Source organism: Halichoerus grypus, chromosome 4 (assembly GCF_964656455.1).
Source record: "Halichoerus grypus chromosome 4, mHalGry1.hap1.1, whole genome shotgun sequence".
Taxonomy (NCBI): Eukaryota; Metazoa; Chordata; class Mammalia; order Carnivora; family Phocidae; genus Halichoerus; species Halichoerus grypus.
In genome coordinates this window covers 137,371,939-137,398,332 of record NC_135715.1, presented here as the reverse complement: position 1 = coordinate 137,398,332, position 26,394 = coordinate 137,371,939, and the positions used below count along the sequence as shown (strand labels likewise).

Below are 26,394 nucleotides of genomic sequence, written 5' to 3'. Positions count from 1 at the left end.
TGAGCCACCCAGGCACCCCTTAAAAATTATTTTTAAAAGTCTACGTACAATAACTTCCAATACTTTGATGAAATTAGAACCCCAGGAAAATTATTAAAATTAATGTGAAATACTTACTTTTTTATTAACACATTCTTCCAAGTAACCTAAGTATTGAAAATTAGCATTGATTGGAATAATTATAAGATAATGTATCATCTTCAGACAGAACTTTGCTTTTAAAAATGCATTGAGTGACTTTATAAGGACTCAGATATTAGGTGACTACTTCCTCTTTTCTAGGATATTTTTGAAGGGGGAAACATTCTTGCCCTTGTATTTGAGATTATATGGTTATCCTGTTAAATGTAAATGTGATGAAAAAAACTGAAATGAAAGAAGAGAGATACTTTAGCTATATAATAACTAATTACTCAATGTTAATATTATTAGGTGTTTTAAAAAATGAAAAAATCTGTTCCAGATTATTGTTTTAAGAGAAATTATTAGAGGTAACTAGGTTCTTTCTTTGTCATCATTTAGTATATTAGTATATCAATGAACCTTTATATATTTTAGAAATTGCATATATATATATGTTTTTAGAAGAGTAAATTCATTGTGAAGTTACTTGTATGCCTAATTGTCACAAGTTTTGACATTTTTTCCTTTTACATCCAAAATGGCAGTGTGACAGATCTTTGGGAAATTTTGATCAATTACTTTGACTATTATGAGTCCTATATAAGAAGAAACCATTAAAAAAAATGGTGAAAATTAAAGATTAGAGAAACAAGTGTCTCAGAAATTGACAAGTTTTAAAGGATAAATCAGGACAGAAGATGAATAGGGATTTACAGTTTTCTGGTTCAGAACTCTCAAATTTTTTAGCCATTGTGCAGATATAGCACAATCATTTTGAATATATTCTCTAGCAATTATTTTTCAATATATTTTGCATAGCTTGTTCGACCAGTCACCATGGTGCCTAGTGTTCCAGGAATTCCAGGTCCTTCCTCCCCTCAGCCAGTACAGTCAGAAGCAAAAATGGTAAGCAAGATTTAATTGTTCTGCACATTTCTTGAACCTGTTTTGAATTAGTTTTTCCATTAAAGCCTGCTTCAAATATACAATACCACATTTTATAAAATTTTGGAATGTATCACACTCTAGAAGAACCAGAAAATTTGGAGAAGTTTCCATTAGCATAGTGACTTGTTAGTGATACTTTAAAATAAGACATGGATGGAACTGGAGGGTATTATGCTGAGCGAAATAAGTCAATCAGAGAAAGACATGTATCATATGACCTCACTGATATGAGGAATTCTTAATCTCAGGAAACAAACGGAGGATTGCTGGAGTGGTGGGGGGTGGGAGGGGTGGGGTGGCTGGGTGATAGACATTGGGGAGGGTATGTGCTATGGTGAGCACTGTGAATTGTGTAAGACTGTTAAATCACAGACGTGTACCTCTGAAACAAATAATACATTATATGTTAAAAAAAAAAAAAAGCAGGAGGGGAAGAATGAAGGGGGGAAATCGGAGGGGGAGACGAACCATGAGAGACGATGGACTCTGAAAAACAAACTGAGGGTTCTAGAGGGGAGGGGGTAGGGGGATGGGTTAGCCTGGTGATGGGTATTAAAGAGGGCATGTACTGCATGGAGCACTGGGTGTTATACGCAAACAATGAATCATGGAACACTACATCAAAAACTAATGCTGTAATGTATGGTGATTAACATAATAATAAAAAAGAATAAAAAAATAAAATAAATGGATGGATTTGGGAGTAAAGTTCTAGTTCTTGTCATTGGTTTGTCTGGTTTTTGGCTGTAGCTTTTGAAACAAAATCTCCTCCTGGTGGTGGCTAGGAATATTACAGCTGAAACTAGATGTAATCATCTGAAGGCAGTATAGATGGTTTTATAAACAGTGACACAAATTAGTAGACCAGTGTTAACAAGAATTCTGAAATCATATACAAGTGAGCAAATGTTACACATAATATATAAAGAAAAACTATTTGAGTTGTGTTTTGACACTAAGAAATTAGTGTTGTTTAAGGGATAAGCTATAGATTAGGAGTCAGCAGGCATGTGTTTTAATTTTAATCCTAACTCTGCTATTCACTACCCTTAATCAAGCCACTTTAACTTTGAGGAAACTCAGTTTCCTTATCTGTAAAATGAAAAGGTGAACTTTGATTTCTAGAGTTTCTCTTAGCTCAGATTCCATAAACGTGCTAAATTCCTTGGTAAAAAAACCTAAAACTGCTACTTTTTTTTTTTTTTTTTTTTTTGGTCCTTAATCCATGTAATTCTCCCTTCTATAGCCCAACACCCTTCAGGGCTTCTTAACATCAGTTGATGACTGCATCCTTAGAAAATCAATAGATAGTTATTAAACAGCTGTTATTCAAGTTCTATGCTAGGCACTATACTAACAGTATAAATTTGTATGTGTAAAAACCATTATATATTGCAAAGCTTTAAGTTTTTTACCTTTATTCTTCATTATAGCAAATAATCTGAAATTGGCATGTGATGACTTTAACAATAAAACTTAACACATCATCTGAATGAACAGTGGTTGAGTATAAAAATTAGCTGGTTATTGATTGTGGGGAGAGAACTTTGGAAAACCCAAGAGGGAATTTTTTTTGCGTAACAACGTGTTTAGCTCAAAGCTTTGGAAATATTAAGGTGAATCCTCTTCACTTGATAGCAAAAAAGTTTCGTTGGGAATGTTTTTTTACACTTCCTACTTTAAACATACTGTACTAGTAAAAAATTCAATTAGTTGTACACTGCATCTAAAAATACTTTTCCATATTCACTGGACTTTTTTCCCTAACAAATTAAATATGATTTGTTCCTTTTTTTTCTTTCTTTTTTTTTTATTAACATATAATGTATTATTTGTTTCAGGGGTACAGGTCTGTGATTCATCAGTCTTACACAATTCACAGCGCTCACCATAGCACATACCCTCCCCAGTGTGATTTGTTCCTTTTGAATTAAAGAAATACTTTTGGCTATAAGAAGAGTAGGCCATATTTGTAGAAACTATTAAATTTAATACTTCCTTGAATAACTTTTTCTTTTAGGTCACCAGGAAATTAACAATAATAAAAGTGTTTTGTATGCTTGTATATTAGAAAAAAATCAAAGCTATAACTTTAATAAATTTATGTATGGAAAACAAATTTATTAGAATTTAGCTAATGTAAAATAACCATATTTAGGTGATTGCCTATTTTAATTGGGGTAGTAAATAAGATTGTCCTGTTTTAATTAAATAAAAAGACTCAGAAATTAGTCTGTTTCCTTTTTCTTCTAACTTTTCATTATGGAAAATCTCAAACATACACAAAGTAAACAGTTACAGTATAATGAACCCCATGTACCCATCACCAGCTTCAATTATTAGCAGTATAACTGCCATTCTTGTTTTATCTATCCCTCAGACCATTCCCTGCCCAATTCAATTATTTTTTAATAGACTCTTCTTAATGTAAAATTTATATACATTGAAATGAACCAATCTTAACTTTGATATAAGTGCATTAATGTAACTCACACCACTCTCATGGTATAGAACATTAACATCTACTCAAAGTTTGTTTCCCTCCCCAATCAGTATACCTTCCCAGTTGTTCTGATCTTTGTCACCAGCAATTAGTTCTAGAATTTCATACAGATGGAATCAATATATATTCTTGCGTCCAGCCAACCTTATGTCTGTGAGATTTATCCATGTTGTTGAATATATCATAATTTGCTTTTTATTGTGAGTAATATTTCATTGTGCGAATATACCACAGTTTCTTTATCCATTCTCTTGTTGGTGGACACTTGAATGGTTTTCAGCGTTGAGCTTTGTGAACAAAGATGCTATGCACATTTTTGTATAACTGTTTTTGTGGGTGTTTATTTTCATTTGGTCTATCTACTGATGAGTAGAATTGCTGAGTAAGAGGGTAGTTATACATTTAACTTTGTAAGAAACTGCCAGACCCTTTGCCAGAGGTTTGCATCCTCACAAGCAGAGTATGAGAATTTCAGTTGTTCGCACATTTTTGCCAACATTTGGTTTTGTCTATCATTTTCATTATAGACATTTCTAAGAGTTTGTAGCACTATCTCATGGTTTTAATTGCATTTCTGATTTTGCCAGACATTTTTTGTGATATCTTCTGCTGATTTTTTAAATTGGGTTGTTTCTTACTATGTTATAGGAATTCTTTAGATAATAAATAGAAAATTTTTGTTACATATATCTTACAAATATTTTCTCTTAGTCTGTAGCTTGCCTTTATTTTTCTTAATGGTATACTTGTACTATCATTGATTGCTGCTTTTATCTCTAATACTTCCCATCTCCTAGTTAATTGGGTTTAATTTGCCTGTGTTTTTTCAGCTTAAAGTGGAAGCTTAGATTATTGATTAAATCTTTTTACCTTTCCCATATAGGCTATAAATTTATTTCTGTTCACAAATTTTTAGCTATAAATTTCTTTCTGTTCACAAATTTTTATATGCTATATTTTCATTATCATTTATCTTATAATTTCCTTTGTGATTTTTTCTTTGAGCTTTGGGTTATTTAGAAGTATACTGTATAATTTCCAAGTATCTGGAGGCTTTCTTTTTATTTTATTGGTTTCTATTTTAATTACATTGTGATTTGGGAACTTACCACCTTTGGTGTACTTGATTGTCCTTTGTTTCCATTTTCTAATATATCTTACCTATTGGGCTCATTTGTGAAAATAGACATTACCATTCTATCCAGGTAACATGAACTGGTAACAAAATATCAATTGCCTGGAATGCTAAGGGAATTCTGATTAATTGGGTTTTTTTGGTTGTTATAGTACAGAAATTATTTCACATTTTACCATTGGCTTCATACATATATATATATATATATATATATATATTTTTTTTTTTTTTTTAAGATTTTATTTATTTGACAGAGAGACACAGCAAGAGAGGGAACACAAGCAGGGGGGAGTGGGAGAGGGAAAAGCAGGCTTCCCGCTGAGCAGGGAGCCCGATGCAGGGCTCGATCCCAGGTCCCTGGGATCATGACCTGAGCCAAAGGCAGACGCTTAACCGAATGAGCCACCCAGGCACCCCCCCCCTTTTTTTTTTTTTAATATTTGACAGAGCACAAGCAGGGAGAGCAGCAGGCAGAAGGAGAGGGAGAAGCAGGCCCCCTGCTGAGCAGGGAGCGTGACACGGGGCTTGATCCCAGGACCCTGGGATCATGACTGAGCATAAGGCAGATGCTTAACTGACCGAGCCGCCCAGGTTCCCCTGGATTTATATTTTTATCAAATATTACTAGCCTGTTTTCCCTATCTTAATAACATAAAATGAACATTGTTGACTATCTCTTTTAAGAATTTTCAGTCCTTGCATGTCATCATCAACTATACATATATATTGTTATAAGTACAAAACCAATCTACCAACATTAGGAAATAACCTGAAAATAGTTTGGTTTTTGTAGTTTGACTCATCTTCATGTATTTTGCCCCACCCTCATTTAACAATTATTTCTTTCGATTGTTATTTATTTAACAAACATTTCGCGGGTACTAAGAAGTTCAGCAGATACGGTCTTAAATCTTGAGATTTTTCTTGCAAATGGTTCTGGTGATCATCAAAAGTCTTTTTACCTTTTTAAGGCCATTACTTACGTTTTTCAACAGTTAGGATTATATCATATCAGTGATGTTTGTTTTTTGTTTTCTGGTTTTTGGATCCCTTGATGATAACTTTTGTGAATAAAAACCATTATTCAGGGACTATTTTTTAACAAAATATTAGATTTTTTTAAAGTTGCCAATTCAAAAACTTAGTTCTTCCTTGAATTCTCAAGGCCAGTTTACAAATCCAATTATATAATGATTGTTTTTAAAGGTCTTCAAATATAATTTTAAACATGCTAAACTTAATTTTAAACTTAACATATCCTGTTTGCTATATAGGACCCTCAATTATCTAACAAACTTCCCTAAGTACTTTAATAACTTTAAAGTTTGATTAAACTTACAGTGGGGCTTGTTTCCTTAAATAGTCTAGTATTAGAGGATTAGAATGTCTTTGCTCTTCCAACTGAAGTCACAGACTAAATTGATCTCTTAAATATTTTAAATTGAAATTCAAGGGTAACCTGTTACTCTGTGGCAAGTTAATCTAATTACTTCTAGGACAATAAAATACCAAATAGCTACAGATTTTTTCTAAATCTGAATTAAAATGTCAGTGTCATTAATTTACCTTATTAAACTCCAGGGGGCTAAAAAAGACTTAGCAAATGAGGAAATAATTATATCATCCCAACTAAAGAAAGTTGAGACTGGGCTCATATCCCAATGTGTGTAGGTTTCATAATGACCAGGTAAACGATCACAGGACTTGACCCTTCTCCATCAGTGATAGGACTCCAAATCCGTGCTCTCCAAATGAGTGATTCCTAGCTCCCTTAGATTCATGTTACACATTAAATAATTTTTCTGTTTGCCAGTCTGCTACACCCCTAGTAAAACTTAAAATTTCTTTCATGCTTGAGTTGGATTTTGCTTTGTTGTTGTTTTCAAATCTTTTAAAATACTTAAGCATCCTCCCCATTTGATTCTTCATCTCTCCTAAGGATTTATTTGACCTATGTCATCATAATCTCTTAATGACATGCTAAATAGTGTCTGCTAAAATGACATGTGGTTCAGAAGATGTTATATACAAACATAATGATAACCACAAATCAAAAACCAGTAATAGATATGCAAAAAAAGAGAGAAGTCCAAATATATCACTAAAGAAAGCCAACTTATGGTGAGAGAAGAGAGCAAGGGAAGAAAGAAACAGAAGATCTACAAAAACAAATGACAGAATGCCAGTAAATACATATCTATCGGTTAATCCTCTGAATGTAAATGGACTAAATGCTCAATCAAAAGAAATATTGTGACAGAATGGATAAAAAAAACAAGACCAATCTGTATGCTGCCTACAAGAGACTCACTTCAGACCTAAAGACATATGCAGATTGAAAGAGAGGGGATGCAGAAACATTTATCATGCAAATGGATGTGAAAAGAAAGCTGGGGTAGCAATACTTATATCAGACAAATAGACTTTTTTTTTTTAAAGATTTTATTTATTTATTTGACAGAGACAGCGAGCAAGGGAACACAAGCAGGGGGAGTGGGAGAGGGAGAAGCAGGCTTTCCGTGGAGCAGGGAGCCCGATGCGGGGCTCGATCCCAGGACCTGCGATCATGACCTGAGCCGAAGGCAGACGCTTAACGACTGAGCCACCCAGGTGCCCCAGATTGTTCCTTTAATGATTAAATAGTGTCTGTGTCTCTTGTTATAGTTTGAAAGTCTATTTTGGGGGTGCCTGGGTGGCTCAGTCGTTAAGTGTCTGTCTTCGGCTCAGGTCATGATCCCAGGGTCCTGGGATCGAGCCCCACATCGGGCTCCCTGCTCCGTGGGAAACCTGCTTCTCCCTCTCTCACTCCCCTGCTTGTGTTCCCTCTCTCGCTGTGTCTCTCTCTGTCAAATAAATAAACAAACTTTTAAAAAAAATAAAGGAAAAATTCAACAAGAAGACATAAAAATTATAAATACTTACGCACCCAACATAGGAGCACCCAAATACATAAAATGGTTAATAACAAATATAAAGGAACTAATCGATAGTAATACAATGATAGTAGGGAACTTTAACACCCCACTTACATCGATGGACAGATCATCTGAACTAATAATCAATTAGGAAACAGTGGCTTGGAATGATACATTGGACCAGATGTTTTAATAGACATATTCAAAATATTCCATCATAAAATAGCAGAATACACATTCTTTTCAAGTGCACTGGAACAGAATAGATCATATATTAGGCCACAAAATAAGTCTCAAATTCAAAAAGATCAGAGTTCTACCATGCATCTTTTCCAACCACAATGCAGTGAAACTAGGAATCAGCCACAAGAAAAAATCTGAAAAGGGCACAAATATAACATGTTTCTAAACAACGAATGGGTCAACCAACAAATCAAAGAGGAAGTAAAAAAAAGTACATGGAAACAAAATGAAAATGGAATGGTCCAAAATCTTTGGGAAGTAGCAAAAGCAGTTCTAAGAGGAAAGTTTATAGCAATACTGGCCTATTAAGAAACAAGAAAAATCTCAAATAACCTAACCTTACACCTAAAGGAGCTAGAAAAAGAAGAAAAAACAATACTGAAACCCAGCAGAAGAAAAATTATAAAGATTAGAGCTGAAATAAACGATATAGAAACTATAAAATTATAGATGAACGAAATCAAGAGCTGGTTCTTTGAGAAGATAACAAAATTGATAAATCTATAGCCAGACTCACCATAAAGGAGAGGGGGAGACTCAAAAGGAACAAAAGAGGAGAAATAACAACTGACACCACAGAAATACAAAGGATTGTAAGAACATTATGAAAAATTATGTGTCAACAAACTGGGCAACCTAGAAGAAATGGATAAATTCCTAGAAACATATAACTTCCCAAAAATGAATCAGGAAGAAACAGAAAATTTGAACAGACTGATTACCAGCAATGAAATTGAATCAGTAATCAAATAACTCCCAACAAACAAAAGTCCAAGACGAGACAGCTTCACAGGTGAATTCTACCAAACATTTAAAGAAGAGTTAAAACCTATTCTTCTCAGACTTTCCAAATTCATTCTAGGAGGCCAGTATCACATCCTACCAAAACCAGATAAAGACACCACAAAAAAACAAAAAACAAAGAAACTACAGGCCAGTATCTCTGAAGAACATAAACATAAAAATCCTCAACAAAATATTAGCAAACCAAATGCAAAAATACATTTTAAAAAAATCAGTCACCATGATCAAATGGGATTTATTCCAGGGATGCAAGGGTGGTTTAATATTTGCAAATCAATCAGCATGATACATCACATCAATAAGAGAAAGGATAAAAGCCATATGATCATTTCAACAGATGCAGAAAAAGCATATGACAAAGGACCACATCAATTTGTGATAAAAACCCTCAACAAAGTAGGTTTAGAGGGAACATACCTTAACATAATACAGCCCTTATATGAAAAATTCACACCTAACATCATAATGGTGAAAAACAGAGCTTTTCCTCTGAGGTCAGGAATAAGACAAGTTTTATTCAACATAGTACTGGAAGTCCTAGTCCCAGCAGTCAGACAAGAGAAAGGAATAAAAGGCATCCAAATTAGTAAGGAAGTAAAACTTTCACGGACTCCACCAAAAAACGACTAGAACTGGTGAATGAATTCAGTAGGTTCACAGGATACAAAATCAGTGTACAGAAATCCATTGCATTTCTATACACTAATAATGAAGCAGCAGAAAGAGAAATTAAGAAAACAATCCCATTTACAATTACACCAAAAATAATAAAATACCAAGGAATAAATATAGCCAAAATGGTGAAAGACCTGTACTAAGCAAACTATAAAGCATTGAATAAATTGAAGATGACGCAAACGGAAAGACATTCCATGCTCATGGATTGGAAGAACAGTATAGTTAAAATGTCTGTACTACCCAAAGCAATCTACAGATTTAATTCAATCCCTGTCAGAATACCAACAACATTTTTCATGGAACTACAACAAACAGTCCTAAAATTTGTATGGAACCACAAAAGACCCCAATAGCCAAAGCAGTCTTTTTTTTTTAATATTTTATTTATTTATTTGTCAGAGAAAGAGCGTGCACAAGCAGGGGGAGCGGCAGGCAGAGGGAGAAGCAGGCTCCCTGTCGATCCCAGGACCCCGACTGAGCCACCCAGGCTTCCTGCCAAAGCAGTTTGGTTTTTTTTTAAGATTTTATTCATTTATTGACACAAAGAGATAGAGCAGGAACACAAGCAGCGGGAGTGGGAGAGGGAGAAGCAGGCTTCCTGCGGAGTAGGGAGCCCGACATGGGGCTCAATCCCAGGACCCTGAACCAAAGGCAGACACTCAACGACTGAGCCACCCAGGTGCCCCCAAAGCAGTTTTTAAAAAGAACAGAACTGAAGGTGGCACAATTCCAGACTTGAAGTTGTATTACAAAGCTGTGGTAATCAAAAAGTATGGTACTGGCATAAAAATAGATACACCGATCAATGGAACAGAATGGAGAGCCCAGAAATAAACCCACAATTATGTGGTCAATTAATCGTCAACAAAGGACGCAAGAATATGCATTGGGAAAAAGTCTCTTCAACAAATGATGTTGGCAAAACTGGACCAGTTTCTTTCATCATACATAAAAATAAACTCAAAATGGATTAAGGACCTCAATGTGAGACTTGAAACCATAAAAATCCTAGAAGAGAGCACAAGCAGTAATTTCTCTGACATTGGCTGTAAGGACATCTTTCTAGATACGTCTCCTGAGGTGAGAGAAAACAAAAGCAAAAGTAAACTGTTGGAACTACATCAAAATTAAAAGCTTTTGCACAGCAAAGGAAACAACAAAACAAAAAGCCTACGGAATGGGAGAAAATATTTGCAAATGACAGATCTGATAAAGGCTGAGCGTCCAAAATATATCAAGAACCTATACAACACCAAAAAAAGCACAAATAATCCAATTTAAAAATGGACAGAAGACATGAACAGATATTTCTCTGAAGAAGACATAGAGATGGCCAAGAGACACATGAAAAGATGCTCAACATCACTCATCACGGAAATGTAATTCAAAACCACAATGAGATACCACCTCACACCTGTCAGAAGGGCTAAAATCCAAAACTCAAGAAACAAGTTGGCGAGGATGTGGGGAAAAGGGAAACCTCATGCACTGTTGGCAGGAATGCAAGCTGGTGCAGCCGCTGTGGAAGACAGTATGGAGGTTCCTCAGAAAGTTAAAAATAGAACTACCATTTGATCCAGTAATCTCACTACTGGGCATTTACCCAAAAAATACAGAAACCCTAATTCAAAGGGATATGTGCACCCCTGTGTTTATTGCAGCATTATTGTTACAGTAGCCACATCATGGAAGCAGCCGAAGTGCCCATCAATAGATGCATGGATAAAGAAGTGGTATGTATATACAATGGAATATTATTCAGCCATAAAAAAGAATGAAATCTTGCCTTTTCCAACAGTATGAAGGATCTAGAGGATATAATGCTAAGCCAGTCAGAGAAAGGCAAATACTATATGATTTCACTCATATGTGGAATTTAAGAAACAAAACAAACGAACAAAGAAAAAAGACAAACCCAAAAACAGATTCTTAACTACCGAGAACAAACTAAAGGTTACCAGTGAGGGGGTGGGGGATGAAATAGGTGAAGGGGATTAAGAGTACACTTATCTAGAGGAACGCTGAGCAAAAATGGAATTGTTGAATCACTATATTGTACACCTGAAATGAATATACTATTGTCTATTAACTACACTGGAATTAAATACAGTGGAAGATACATTAAAAAGTAATGTAAGAGAAATGGCATTAGAACATACAAGAATGACTAGCACACTACAGCTGAAGAGAAACTTATTTGTATCTTAAGATAATCAAGGATGCTTTTGTGGGGCCCTGATTTTCAGATGTCTAGTGCTTATAGGTAGACAAATAATGCATTGTTTGTGTCTACTGTAGATATTGAAATGGATCCTTTTATTGTTAAAGAAATTTCTTCAGAGCAAGATTTTTTTGTTAGAACTTTAAGTCTTTGGAAAAGTGAGAATGTGGTAAGAAAAAGAAGTGTAGGTGGGGGTCCATAAATACAAGATTATCTAGTATTTTTTAATACTACTGAAAAATTCCTAGGCTCTACTGTCTTCCACAGAATTGCAGTGGACCTCACCAAATTTAGGTTTAGGAGTTTTGTCATTAAGCACATAAACAATAGATACTTTCCATCTGTGTTACTCTTGTAATAAAACAACTTTCTTATGTAATATTTGTAATCAAAAAGTAACTTGTCTGAATAAGAAAATATAACCATCTAGGAGTTTTGTTAGGAAGATTTAATAAAGTATTTAGGTAGCGTTTTCCACAATCGTTCCTTTAGGTCTTGTGTGACAAACTGAGAAATACCTTTGCACACAGTGGGTAGCCAGTAGGTTTTCTGCAGGGGGTTTCTACCGAGAGTTGACAGAGGGCATCTTGGCAAATGTTCAGAAACCTACATTAACTTAGTTGGGCCCTGCATGGAACCTCATGTTCAGCAGAATTCTTCTGACCTGCCTCTGCATGCCAAGCTAATCAGCAAACACCTAATGAGCCCACTCCAAAGAAACAGACTCTCTCCCAACCTACTTCATTTTCATATGTTCTCTGGGGGTGGGGAGACAAGACTTCATGAGGACTGATGATGCTGCAAAGACCACAATAATGATAATTAACTTGCTGAATTTAGAAGATTATGCTGTTAATTAGTTGCAAAATAAAGATAAGTAATAGAGCAGCAGATGGTAGGATAACACCCAGGAGAAAGGAGGGTTATTACTCTGATGAGCTTTTGTGGCACATATGAAATATGGATCTGACTTTTTCATAAATTGTCTTCTAGAGAACATTGTTTTTTTCTTTGAACTATGATGGAGTAGTTTGTTCCTACTAAGTTCTGACAGATGTGATAAAATTTGTTTTCAGGAGTGTGAAATATAACCTAGAATTTGAATAGCAAATTATTTTTAGCAGATTACTTCTTAAAATGAATAAGTAGTATCGGTCAGCACAACAGACTATTGACTGACACCGTTTATTTCTAAGAAAAAAAGTTTTCAATGTAGTAGTTGAATTTTACATTGCTAGAAGTTAATTCCAAACATTGAAACAGTAGTCTGCTTAGAAATATCATATTAAAGATACTTTAGTTTTCTTTCAAACAATGCCTCTGGTTTAAAATTAAAATTATGCTTAAGCTTTATTGTACATATTGGAGAATACAGACATTTTGGATCTTATGAATTTCTCTGAGTACTCAATCTTTTTATTAAATTTCTGTATTGAGAGAAATATCTGATACTCTTCTTACTGATTGCTGATATACTTAGAATACTTCATATAGGCAAAAGCTCTAGTTTGGCAAAACTTTGAAGATATGTTCAATGAATTAGGAGTTAATGGACAGAATATCTGATCCTTGCTTTGCTTCTAACTTTTTGATTCTGGGAAGTAACTTCATTCACTCTTTGGACCTTAGTTTGCCTTTGTGTAACAAGCTGATGATTGGACTAATTGATCATCAGTATATCTTCTAGTTCCAAAATTCTATTGTAAAAAAAAAATCCATGGTATTTATATATCTTTTCATTAATATTTTTGAACCACACTATTAGTCGTTCTTTTAAGATGTCTCTAACAAATATATATGGGTGGATTGTAGATATCCTTATATTATAAAATTTTCATGAATCCTATTTAGTGACATCTTTTTTCACCTAACCCATTCTAAATTTTTTTGCATACATGTATTTTTTAACTGCTCTTTAAAATACATATATGCCGTTCAGAGCAGTTAATTAACCCTTGAAAATCTTTTTCTTAAATTTTGTACCCAGTGGCACACTTTCTAAGTCAGACCCACTGTAATCAATGTAACAGCATGGAGCAAACATTAGAGCTTCCTCACTGGGTGAGTACTGTATACACTAGGGCAGTCAAGAGAGGATAATGAATGAATACTGATGCTGCTTTTAAGTGCTCTATAAGGTAGTAACTTGCCCTAGTAAAGATTATTCAAGAGAGTGATGTTTATGTACTTCAGACTCCCCTATGTGCAGTTACTGTATTTCATTAATTCTAAGAGTTAAGCTCTTCACTATAAAACTTTAAATGCTCTTCAGTTCTATGATGTTTTCTACCTAAGGACTTAAAAATGTTTTATCAACACATAATTTACCAAGCTTCACATCTCAACTACTACTTATATTTATGCACATTCTATATCCAGAAATGAAAGCCCTGTAACCTAACACTGTAGACTGGGTACTGTTTACTGTATTTTGATGTGTAACACTCTGTTTTTAAAAGATATAATTATGCAGACTGCCCACCTCCCCTGATTTTCCTCCTTTGTTCTGTTTATATTGCCCTACACTTTCAAACTCTTATCTTTCTATTTTGAGTTCTTTGACCACTTCGCCTAAGTAGTCGTTTTGGTTGCAGCCGACTACTCCTTTAATCCATTATCTAACTTTAGTTTAATCCATCCAAGTCCATATTATCCCATCAGTTATGAGTGTTTCAATTTCCTGCATCTTAGGTACTTATGTGACCTTAGGCAAATGATCTCTGGTTTCCTAATCTATGAAGTAGGGACACTGTCCTATTAGAAACTCATTGAAAAAATGCTGATAACACGGATGAATTTCAAGTGCATTATGCTAAAAGAAAGAAGCCAAATTCAAAAGGCTGTTAACATTGTATAATTCCATTTATATACATTCTAGAAAAGGTGAAACTTTGGGGATCAGAAAACAGATCAGTAGTTTCTAGGGGCTGGAGGTGGGAATAGAGTATGACAGGAAAGAAGTGTGAGGGATTTTGGGGGAATAATAGCACTGTTCTGTATCCTGATTGTAGGGGGTGGTTACACAACTGTATGCACTTGTTAAAGCTCCAAGCTCCTAGAGCTATGTACAAAAAAGACTTCATCTTACTATATGTAATTTATACCTCAGTAAACTTTTTTTTTAAGATTATATTTATTTAGGAGAGAGAACTTGATGGGGGGGAGGTGGGTGGGCAGAGGGAGAAGCAGACTCCCTGCTGATCAGGGAGCCCAACGCAGGGCCTCTATACCAGGATCCTGGGATCATGACCTGAGCTGAAAGCAGACACTTAACTGACTGAGCCACCCAGGCACCCCAGTAAACTTGTTTTTTAAACTACAGACTTGTTTTTAAAATCATACCCAGAAAAAAAATAAATAAATAATAAAAAATAAAATCATACCCAGAATCTACAATGAATAGCGGTAGAGAAAGAATGTCCAGTACCACTTGTCTAGGTATAATTACTGCCTTGGGAACTTTTAGTGACCTTTTCATGTATGCTTCAGTTTTTCAGGGGTCTGGATCACTTATAGGTGGTAAGGAGATATACATAAATGAAAACAAATTACAAATTTGGAGATAGTTGTACAATTTTCTAAGTTGTTCTTAGTTCGAGTAAATGAAAGCAGTTGTACTAAAATCACCTGCGGCCCTCTTTCAAAAGCTCTTCTCTCTTTCCCACCCCTCCCTGTGCTAGGGAGGGAGAGAGAAAGTTTGCTACAAATCTGTTTGTAATGCCCAGCCAATTACTACTTCTGAGAAGTTTGGGAAGCACTGGATAGACTATAACACATTTCTCTTATCAATTTTGTAGCCTCCTTCCCGTTCAAATATGCACCTGAGTGTGGATCTTAGGAAAATGTAATGGACGTATCTGTATCAAATTCTGTGATGAAAATTTATTTTGGGCTTAAGTTCTACATCTCAGTTACTAAGAAAAATATCAACAATAATAGTCCCTGGTCTTTTGGGTCCCTTTCATTTCTTTTTTTTTTTTTTTTAACATTTCTAAGATGATATAGTATGATTATCTTGTGCTAATTATTTCATATTTATATATTTTTAACAAAAAAAAACTAACCCAAATATCACTTGTGCCATTTTTGCCAATGAATCCAATTTCTATCAATTAACAAATACATGTGTTGCTCGGTCATGTAGCAAATCAGTATACCAGTTGCTTAAAAGGGGTGCAAAGAAAGATAAGGCAATTTCTGTTCTTCAGAGAGCTTACTGTCTGGTTGAGGAGATAAGATATTCATATATGATACATTTTTGCTGGTAGAATAATAAGCTTTATGCAAATTGTATCTTTATTAAGAGGTAGCCATAAATGTTTAGGGCCGCCTCCTAACACTAGATCACTCATACTCTGACAGTGGGTCAGGTGCAATTCAGTTAACTGGCAGATGGAACATAGTAGAGGGGATAGACTTGGAACTAAATCTGCTTACTGGAAACAGGGAAGACCTAAGGGAGGTAAACCTAGCTGTAGGTTGTAGGAGGAGGTTCAGTCTGACAGTTAATATAGTGGCCTAAAAAACCTATTATCAATAAGTTAAGAGGATGAAGAACATCAGGTCGTTGTCCAAATAGACACTGACATCAAACCATCAAGCAGAGATCATTTGGGCCCAAATTTGGAAGAGGTTTAGGTTTAAGAATCTAGGGAGAGCCTGAGAAGATGGAAATACAGGAAGAGGTGGAAGAAAATAGGTGAGAGTGTACATAATTTGTGTTGCTTATTTTAGTTGAACAAATCACAGAGGTAGATTATTTTCAGTCAACAGTGTTTTTATTTTTCACTCTTTTCTCAAAATTGATTAGGAACAGCAGAGTATAAAATCCTCTAGTAGTACTAGACAAAAAGACTCAGAAAAGCTTCTCAGTGTCTGTCTTATTATTTGTAATGATAAAACTAATTTTAAAGCCAAATGTATTCCTTAACAAATATTTTGTTGTTGTTAACCAAAGAACATGTTGGGAGTTGGATTTGAGTGGAAAGCAGGGAACTTTTTTTTTTAATTGGTATTTGCATTTCAGAGATTAAAAGCTGCTTTGACCCAGCAACATCCTCCAGTTACCAATGGTGATACTGTTAAAGGTCATGGTAGCGGATTGGTTAGAACTCAATCAGAGGAATCTCGACCACAGTCATTACAACAGCCAGCTACATCCACTACAGAAACTCCGGTATGTGTGTTGTTTTTATCATTCGTACTTTATCATCTTTTAAAAAACAAACACAGTGTAACTTAAATGACTATTTTATATGCTTTGAAAAAAATTATTTCTGGTCATAGTTCAAAAGTATACCAGAAACCTTAGGAAAAAGTAGTTCAGCGTAAAAGTATTGGTACTCAAAAATAAATAAGTAAATAAATAGTCGAACAGTTGTTACTGATCAGGACACCCTGTAAATGCTTCTGTAGGTGTCTGTGTTTGTTGGCCTGACATGACATAAATATCTATCGATACTTTTTTAAATCATTTTTTTCTGTTGATTGTATTCAGCAAGTAATGTGTGCATGTGGGTGTGTTTATTACATTACTAACATAAATCAAATGATTCTTGAATTAAAATTTGAGAAACATCACCAAAGGAGCAGATATATATGCTTTATAGAAACTCTTTATACTCGAGGTCCTTTTTATTTATCTCTAGTTTGTGACTGCATATTAGATGACTGATATGTCTGTTATGTCTGTAGTGCATTTCTACATGGAAGGGTTACTGGATTTCTGCTAAATGTTTTAGAACTCTTTAGAACTAAATTTAGAACTTTTAAGATAAAAGATACTTAAGGATACTTAATAGTAGCATTGGCATTAAAAAACAAAACTTTGCAATTAAAGAAACAGGTAAATGGCAAGTTTAGATTGCCTCACAATCATTACTTTTTAGATAACTCTATTTTATCTTCACAAAACTTAGAATAAAGTGGAATATAGTTGTGGTAGTCATCCACTAAACAACTTAAGGGCCTAGAGAGAAGGAAAATAAGTGTGTATGTTTTAATGTCATAATTCAGAGATTAGCAAACTGACTCAGGAGCCAAATCCAGCCCATGGCTGTTTTTTCGTATGGTCTGCAAGCTATGTGTGGTTTTTACATCTTTAAAATTTATTTAAAAGAAATGAGTATATAATTTATTTTCTTATAGTAACTATAGTTTACCTGGATCTAATTTTTATTTATATCCTTGTATTGGATGGGAGCTTCATGAAGGCAGGACTTTATCTGTTTGTTTACTATTGTATCACTAGTTTCTAGGATAGTCCCTGTGTTCTTTTTAATAATGTGAAATGAATGAATCAATGGAAGGAGGGAGAGGAGGAAGAATATATGCTTTTTAAGGAGCCTTAAATCCTTGTTAGGTATAAAAATGTACAAATATAACTCTGTATTAGTTTCTGCTTATAATACTTGTGATTAGCCTTTGCTGTAATAACTGAGTTGTCAATTAAAAAAAAACTGTTCTTTCCTATTCAGCCAATGAGTAAAAGAAAAAACCTGCTATTATCAATAAGTTAAGAGGATGAAGAAAAGAAAATATTTCAAGGTTGCCATTCTTGAAGCAAGCCATAGAAATATTTTTCTAAAAGATTAACTTGCAATTATGTACGTAAAAGAAATGATCTAATTTAATACTTAATCTTTATTACAATTAAAATACAGTATAAATTAAATTACCCTCAGAATTTTTAATGCTAGTTATTTGGAAAAGGAATTAAATGATAACAGATGTTTCTTGGAGTTTGTAGAGTGAGAAGTAGTCTGGTGATTTCCCTGCAGAACTTATGTTGAGCTTATATATAAGACTTTTGCATATTATGTAGATTAGGAGAAGATAGAAGTTTTATTTGTTTACACCATTTTGGAATATAATTATAGGTAAAAGATTGTTTTCAGGCTTCCTTGGGTCATATGCCTGTGGTCACAAAGTGCCATTTCCTTTGCCCTATTTCCAAGGGTTCATTTCCTATCTCCCAAGTTCAAGTGTTCTGTGGCACAGTTTTGGGATTTGAGAGAGGCTTGGAAATACTATTCTGTAGTCCCAGATACTAGGCAGTATCACTAGTGACTGAAAACTGTCTTTGGCTGATCTGAAATAACTAGGCTGATCTGTTGAGGGGCAAGGGGAACCAATTAAAATTAGAATCTGAACTCCTGTGGGATTCTGCCCACTGGGAAAATGAGCATCAATAATGAACCTGACCCTAAATTTCAAAAACTGAAGAAAAGCTGAGTATACCAAAATATGTACACGTGGTAGTTCCCTCTTACCCACAGTTTAGCTTTCTGAGGTTTCGGTTTTTCATGGTCAGCTGTGGTCCAGAAGCAGATGATTCTCCTTCTGACAGATTGTTAGAAGGGTCATTCGTAGCCTAGCACTATGTCATAATGCCTTTATCATTCACCTCACTTCACATCATGACGTAGGCATTTTATCTCGTATCATCACAAGAAGAAGGGTGTGAGTACAGTACAATATTTTAAAAGTGAGAGAGACCACATTCACATAACTTCTATTACAGTATATTGTTATAATTGTTCTATTTTATTAGTTATTGTTGATCTCTTACTATAATTTACAAATTAAACTTTGTAATAGGTATCTATGCATAGGAAAAAACATAGTATATATTGGGTTCAGTACTGTCCATGGTTTCAGGCATCCAGGGGAGTCTTAGAACATATCCCCTGCTGATAAGGGGGCACTACTGTACTTTTACTCCTCAATTTTTTACTCCTCAATTTTAGAGAAACCAGTTTTTAAGAGAAAATTTTAGTATTTATTTTTAAATTTTTATTTGAAAAAATAGCAAGTAAATGGTTTTTCATAGTGAATTTAAGTAAATTATTAAATTTTTTACTTTAGTACCTTATAATTTTTCTAGTACCTTATAATTTTTCAAAGGACTGTATTATACCATAATGTTAAAAAGTACACTTGGAAAAATATAAGATCTGTACATGGTTGTTTGTATTGCATTTTCAACTTCTTCATATTATTTCTATATAAATGTTATACAAACTTTAAAATATTCACTATGATAGTGAATTAATGAGAATCTTATTTTAGCAGTGCTTATTTATTTCAAGGAATTTGTTAAAGCACAGGGTGATTTCCATGTCACCCAAAATATTGATGTGTATACAGTGAGACTTAGAAAACAAAGTTAGTAGCTCTTCCTTTTCTGCCACTCTTTACTGCCTGTGTTCTCACTCACTAGACACAAACATAAAAAGCTTCCATTTGTGTTTATTATAGGCTTCTCCAGCTCACACAACTCCACAGACCCAAAATACAAGTGGTCGTCGAAGAAGAGCAGCTAATGAAGATCCTGATGAAAAAAGGAGGAAATTTCTAGAGCGAAATAGAGCAGCAGCTTCACGATGCCGACAAAAAAGGAAAGTCTGGGTTCAGTCTTTAGAGAAGAAGGCAGAAGATTTGAGTTCATTAAATGGTCAACTGCAGGTATGGTGCATATATGTAGATGTCCTATTTTTAGTAATTGTGAACTTAGCTCTTCCCTGTTTTTTCCAGTTAGCCATCCAGACATTTTAGCACACAATATTGGGTGTGTATGGAATCTATAGTAAAGCATAGTTTTGTAAACCTATTTGAATAAAACTTGCAACACTGACACAATAAGGAAATGTTAAATATAAGTTTTTACTTGTATACTACAAAAGTACCAAAACTATCTGGCTTAAACTTTGTAAAGTTGTGGTATATAAAGTTCAAACAAAGAATCTTAAAATTTAAAATATCACTGGTATTTCACTTTTCTATTTTTATTGGTTTCTATCACAACTGTAAAGTTGCTTCAGTAGTATTTTTAAGTTCTTTGGTTCTTTGAATTATAAATTTTGTTTATTTAGAGTGAATGTAGTGCTTGGAAAAAATGTCAGATTGACAGCTTTGGAAACTGAAGGGCTCTAATTATCCACAGAACAGGTACAATATGGCCAGTGGCAGTAGAAATCATTTCATACTCCCTGCCAGTGTGCCCCAGATAGGTTTCTTAGGAACCTCATGGGATATAAAGGTTTTAAGACTCCTTCCTGTTCAGTCTTTGCTCAGATTTCCGGTGATGGTATCAGACAGCACTAAGATTATTTCCTTCATTCTGTTTTTTCTTTCTTCCTTTCTTCCTTTTATTTTTGTTCTGTTTTGTTTAAAGATTTATTTATTCATTCATTCATTCATTCATTTTAGAGCAAGAGGGGAGAGAGAGAAAGAGCTAGGGGAGGGGCAGCAGGAGAGGGAGAAGGAGAGAAGCCGACTGACTCTCCACTCAGGACGGTGACATGGGGCTGGATCTCAGGACTCTGAGATCATGACCTGAGCTGAAATCAAGAGTCAGATGCTTAACTGACTGAGCCACGCAGGCATCCTAAGGGATGTTCTTTAAAATACTTATGCAAAAAAAAAAGAAAAAGAATGAAGTTCATATGTATGTATTAACCTGGGAAATTATCTATAATATATTGTTAGGGGTAAAAAGAAAGTTGTTGAAAACAGCCCAAATGTCCATCAGTAGATGAATGGATAAATTATGGTATATACATACAACAGAATATTATTCAGCCATAAAAAGGGGAGTGCATGTGGATGGACATGCTAGAATGTGGATGAACCTCAGAACATTTTTGTTTAAGTTAAAGAAGCCAGAAACAAAGCCACCTATGACTCCATTTATATGAAATACCTAGAAGAGGGGTGCCTGGGTGGCTCAGTTAAGTGTGAGACTCTTGATTTTGGCCCAGATCATGATCTGAGGGTAGTGAGATCAAGCCCCACATCAGGTTCCACGTGGGTGTGGTTCCTGCTTAAGATTCTCTCTCTCTCTCTCTAAGAAAAAAAGAAAAATACCTAGAACAGAGAGACCCATAGAGATAAATGCAGATTGGTGGTTGCCAGGAATGGGGGCAGGGGGTGGGGTGTAGAAAATAGGGAGAAACTGGTTAATGGGTAAGGAGTTTTACTTTGGACTGACAGAAGTGTTTTATAACTAGATTGAGGGAGGTGGCTGCTGTACTGAACACCACTGATTTGCTCACTTTAAAATGGTTAATTCTAGGGGCGCCTGAGGGGCTTATTCAGTTGGGCGTCTGCCTTCTGCTTGGGTCATTGTCTCAGGGTCCTGGGATCAAACCCCGCATCGCATCGGGCTCCCTGCTGAGTGGGGAGTCTACTTCTCCCTCTGCCTGACGCTCCCCCTGCTTGTGCTCGCTCGTGCTCTCTCTCTCTGACAAATAAATAAAAAATCTTAAAAAAAAATAAATTAAAATGGTTAATTTTAGCTCATGGGAATGTCACCTCAGTAAATTACTCAAAAAAAGAGTTGTACACTAAAATAGCACAACTCTTTTTCATTAATAAAAGGTTTGTAGTTAGATGGATAAATGTGTAGATACGAAAATCGGTATAGGAATGAATCCCTAAATTATAAGTAGAATTTTAGGAATGACATGTACCAGGAGTAAGTGGTGAAGAGGCTGTTGAGAGTATGAACGGTTTGGGAAGAAAGGAGCTTCAATTATGACTTTCTCTATTGTTTCAAGTGGATAAATGATTTTTATTTTTTGTTTTTTAGTTATCAAATAAAACAAAAACAGTTTTAAAAAGTGACATTCTGGTTATCAGAGTGTAAAGAGTTAATAACATGCTTATGATAGATTCAGGGAGAAAAAATTTCAGTCTGCCAACAGCAAAACCGTTAACTGTGAAGAACAGAATGACTTGTAAAGAAAATTGAATGTCAGAGAAATAATTAAACTCTACTTTATGTGAAAACATTCATCAATTCTACATTTCCTTAATAATCCTTCACGTGACATAAAGGCTTAGCTGATCAGTATAGTGGGCAGTAATGACCCATGGTTACTTATATATTACAAATAAATCTTAACGAGTGTTGAGATATGACTGTATGTACATATTTTTACCAAATACATATTAGGTTTTAAAGAATATTAATTATTCAATTCTCTTGCCCCGCTCACTGAATTTAGTTATATTTTAGCTTTCTAAAATTGTTGCTAAAAAGACAATTTCATCAAATTGTATTAGAGACATGGCAGTCTAGACCCAAACTTGGATACTGTTGATTATCAATTATTATATTTTTAAAGATAATATATGGTTTTATTGTCTTTTACTTGAAAGAGTTTTCACCTCTTTGTGGCTTTGTTTTTCAGTTATACTCATTTTGGAATTTTGTTTTTAGCTTACAAATTCAGCATGTTTCCTTTAGGCAGATTCTTTACTAATAGTAGCTCCTTAACAGTTACTCTTTGTATAAAACTTGGGAGTTTTTGTTGTGGATTTTGCTTTTAAAACGGGTATTGCAAAATGTGTGTGGAGTAGAAGCTCAATAAATTTAAAAAAAAAAAGAAGCATTCTTTCATAGCTGGATATGTGAGGAGTTTTCACAGTGAAACATAAGTTAATGATACAGAAAAGGTTTTGTTATTGCTCTCTTGAGTTAAAAGGGATCAAATCTTTTATTTCTGATACCCAAATAGTATTTTATTTCAGTATTTATCACTTGAAATATAAAGGAATGGTGACAATTGAAAGATGTTAAACCTGGTTTTTTTGGGCGGGGGGGTTAAGATTTTACTTATTTATTTGACAGAGAGAGACACAGCGAGAGAGGGAACATAAGCAGGGGGAGTGGGAGAGGGAGAAGCAGGCCTCCCGCAGAGCAGGAAGCCCGATGTGAGGCTCGATCCCAGGACCCTGGGACCATAACCTGAGCCGAAGACAGACACTTAACAACTGAGCCACTCATGCGCCCCTGTTAAACCTGTTTGTTTTAATTCCTGGAAAAAAAAAAAAAAAGTGTTCTATGCTATCACTGCCTTGCTTCTTTTCCCCTGAGTTTTAACCAAGTTCTAGAGGGGGGAAGGGTAAGAGTGGTGCCACTACTGCTTCATGCATTTTATTATGGGCCTGAGACCTAGTACTTCTTTTTACTAGGCCTTACTAAAAATCTTTGAGCCTTTACTTCCCCATCTGTCATACTCATAGATTAAGTACTATTATGAAGATCAGATGAGAGAGAGGGTATAGAGAAGTTTGTTAAAACTACACTATGCAAATGCTAGTTATTTATTATTCATTCTGTCATTAAGCATCTATTGTGTGCAGGACATGTTATTAGACACAGGAGATAATAACAGTGAAAAAGACATTGTCCTTGCACTTACAGAATTTGTGGTCTAGCAGAGGAGACAGACACAAAACAATTAAAGTATGAGAATACTCTGAAGGAGAATAAGAGAAGGGTCATTCCCATTCATTTTGCAAGGTATTTCCAAAGTATTAAGAAGCCTGTCATCTTTTTCTCTATTGTTACAGACATAAATAAAATATTTTGTTCTCGGGGCGCCTGGGTGGCTCAGTCGTTAAGCATCTGCCTTCAGCTCAGGTCGTGATCTCAGGGTCCTGGGATCGAGCCCCACATTGGGTTCCCTGATCCACGGGAGGCCTGCTTCTCCCTCTCCCACTCCCCCCGCTTGTGTTCCCTCTCTCGCTGTGTCTCTCTCTGTCAAATAAATAAATAAAATCTCTAAAAAAAAAAAAAAATAAATATTTTGTTCTCAAGTATAAAGTTTTTTGTTTTTTTTTTTCTTTTTTTTTTTTTTGAGCAAGTATAAAGTTTTATATTCGTGATGATCCTTGGCACTGTGATGGGAATCTTGATACTTAATCATTGATTTTTGTGAAGACTATAAACATGAAGAAAATCGTATCTTTAGCATTGAGAAACTCTCCAAAGAAGAAACTATCCAATATTATTTCTTTAATTTTGGGGGTAGTGGCTGAACTAGAAGTCAAAGATCATAAATTTATGGAATACTGGGTCCTCAATCTATGGCCAGGTATCAATGAAAAGCTTTGATAATCAAGATTAATCCGTTGGCTAGTCTGTCATTTCATCAGTCTAATCTGCTTCACATAATCTGTAAAAAAAAAAAAAAAAGTGGGTTTGTTTGTTCATAGTATATAATTAACCTTTGAGTAGCTACAGATGGAATGGAGCAATGGTATAGACAATGCCAAAGTAATTTACATTTTATTTTAGACCAGAATGACAATTTTTTTCAGCATCTACTTTATCTTACCAAAAATGTTTACTTCGACAAAAAAAATCATCATATGGTTTATGCTAAATGTCTATATAGAATATTTAGGAGAAAGGGCATTTGTGATTTTTAAAAATTGAGATTTTTAAAAATTGACATGGTACTGTAAAATATGCCAATTTTCATTTTACGTCTGAGAAAATTAACAATGCAGCCACGTTGGCGAGGTTGTTGGTATAAATAATGAAATTAGGACCTCTGACCAGTTTTATATTATTTAAGCAACTTCATTTCACCTTCTTTGGAATTTTTTTCCCTCCCCCTGGACATAGAATTATTCATGGTTCTAAAATATAACTATGTATTCAGTCTATAGTAGGCTGTGTGCTGTACTCTGGGGATACAAAGAGCAAAAATAATCCCTGCCCTTGAGAAATTCCAATCTGGCAGAGGTGGTGAGCAAGTAAACCGAAAATTAACAATCCTGTGTAGTAAATACTATGTAAATGTACACATGTATGTGCATACGGGTCTGGGAGCACAGAAATGGACTTCTTTTCCTATCCAAATTTATACTGTACTGATTTCACTCTTAAAGGTGAATGAAAAAATTAGCAAGGCAAGAAAAAGGAGAGGAAAGCTTTTCTAGGTAGAGACAACATTGTGTATTTGCAAAACTTCAGTTTGTATAGGTCAAAACTATTAAATATTGATTTTTTTTTCCCATAGGTTCAAACTAATGTGAAAGGGTGGTCACAGGCACCAGATTATAAGAGATTATATATTGTGGACTAAAAATACATATCCAGCTCTTTCATATTACAGAAATTAATGAGAGAAACCTGTTAGGAGTCTCAAAATCAAGCTGACACGGCAGAGAGGGAGAAATTTTGGATATTATCTATTAGATTATTCATAACATGGTTTCTCATTTTTGATGTCATTAATAGAGCTATATAAATTAGCGTATTGACCCAATGACTGCACTGTTCCATAGAAATGAGTTTTCTTTTTTTTTTTTTTTTGGTAGATTTTCTTTATTTATTTGACAGAGAGAGACACAGCGAGAGAGAGACAGAGCACCAGCAGGTGGAGGAGCAGAGGGAGAGGGAGAAACAGGCTTCCCGCTGAGCAGGGAGCCCGATGCGGGGCTCGATCCCAGGACCCTGGGATCATGACCTGAGCAGAAGGCAGAGCTTAACGACTGAGCCACCCAGGCGCCCCCATAGAAATGAGTTTTCTAAACAGCTTATTTTTTTAAAGCAAATCTCTAAACTCTAAAAATTCCCGTTTTGTATTTTTGATCACTACACACCCATTCTTGTCTCAAATACAATATTGTAAACACAATTTAGCCTTTAATGTTTAAAGTTACTGTGAGCATCAGGTTTTGTTCTGTGCTTTAATGTATTGTTGCAGTTTGTTGTTATAGGGGTGCAAGGAACTATTTGAACCAACAGACTTGCTTAACTTTTATTCTTTGAATTTTTATGTTTGTCATTGATCACTTAAGGGCACCTAATGAGTCTAATCTAAATTACTTTACATCCAGCTTTCTGGTTAGGAGACCAAGGGATGGAAAACAAAGTGCCTGAGCTTTTACAAAAGTACATATGCTTATTATATTTCTTTAATTTTGGGTTCATAGATGAAATCTGAATACTTAAGGTTAATGTAAGTTCAAATAAGTAGTGGTATTTGTAAATTAAGAATTCTTTACCATTTTATTAAATTCA

General features: G+C 34.8%; 1 protein-coding gene across 6 annotated transcripts in view; it reads left to right on the top strand.

The window, feature by feature from the left end:
* Positions 1-26,394, top strand: part of ATF2 (activating transcription factor 2) — an 87,406-nt gene that overhangs the window by 52,772 nt on the left and 8,240 nt on the right. For all 6 annotated transcript variants that reach the window (XM_036081522.2, XM_036081524.2, XM_036081527.2 and 3 more), the window contains 3 exons: positions 943-1,029; positions 16,597-16,746; positions 19,830-20,036. In XM_036081522.2, the coding sequence (XP_035937415.1) occupies positions 943-1,029; positions 16,597-16,746; positions 19,830-20,036 (444 nt within the window). The remainder of the gene's footprint in view (positions 1-942; positions 1,030-16,596; positions 16,747-19,829; positions 20,037-26,394) is intronic.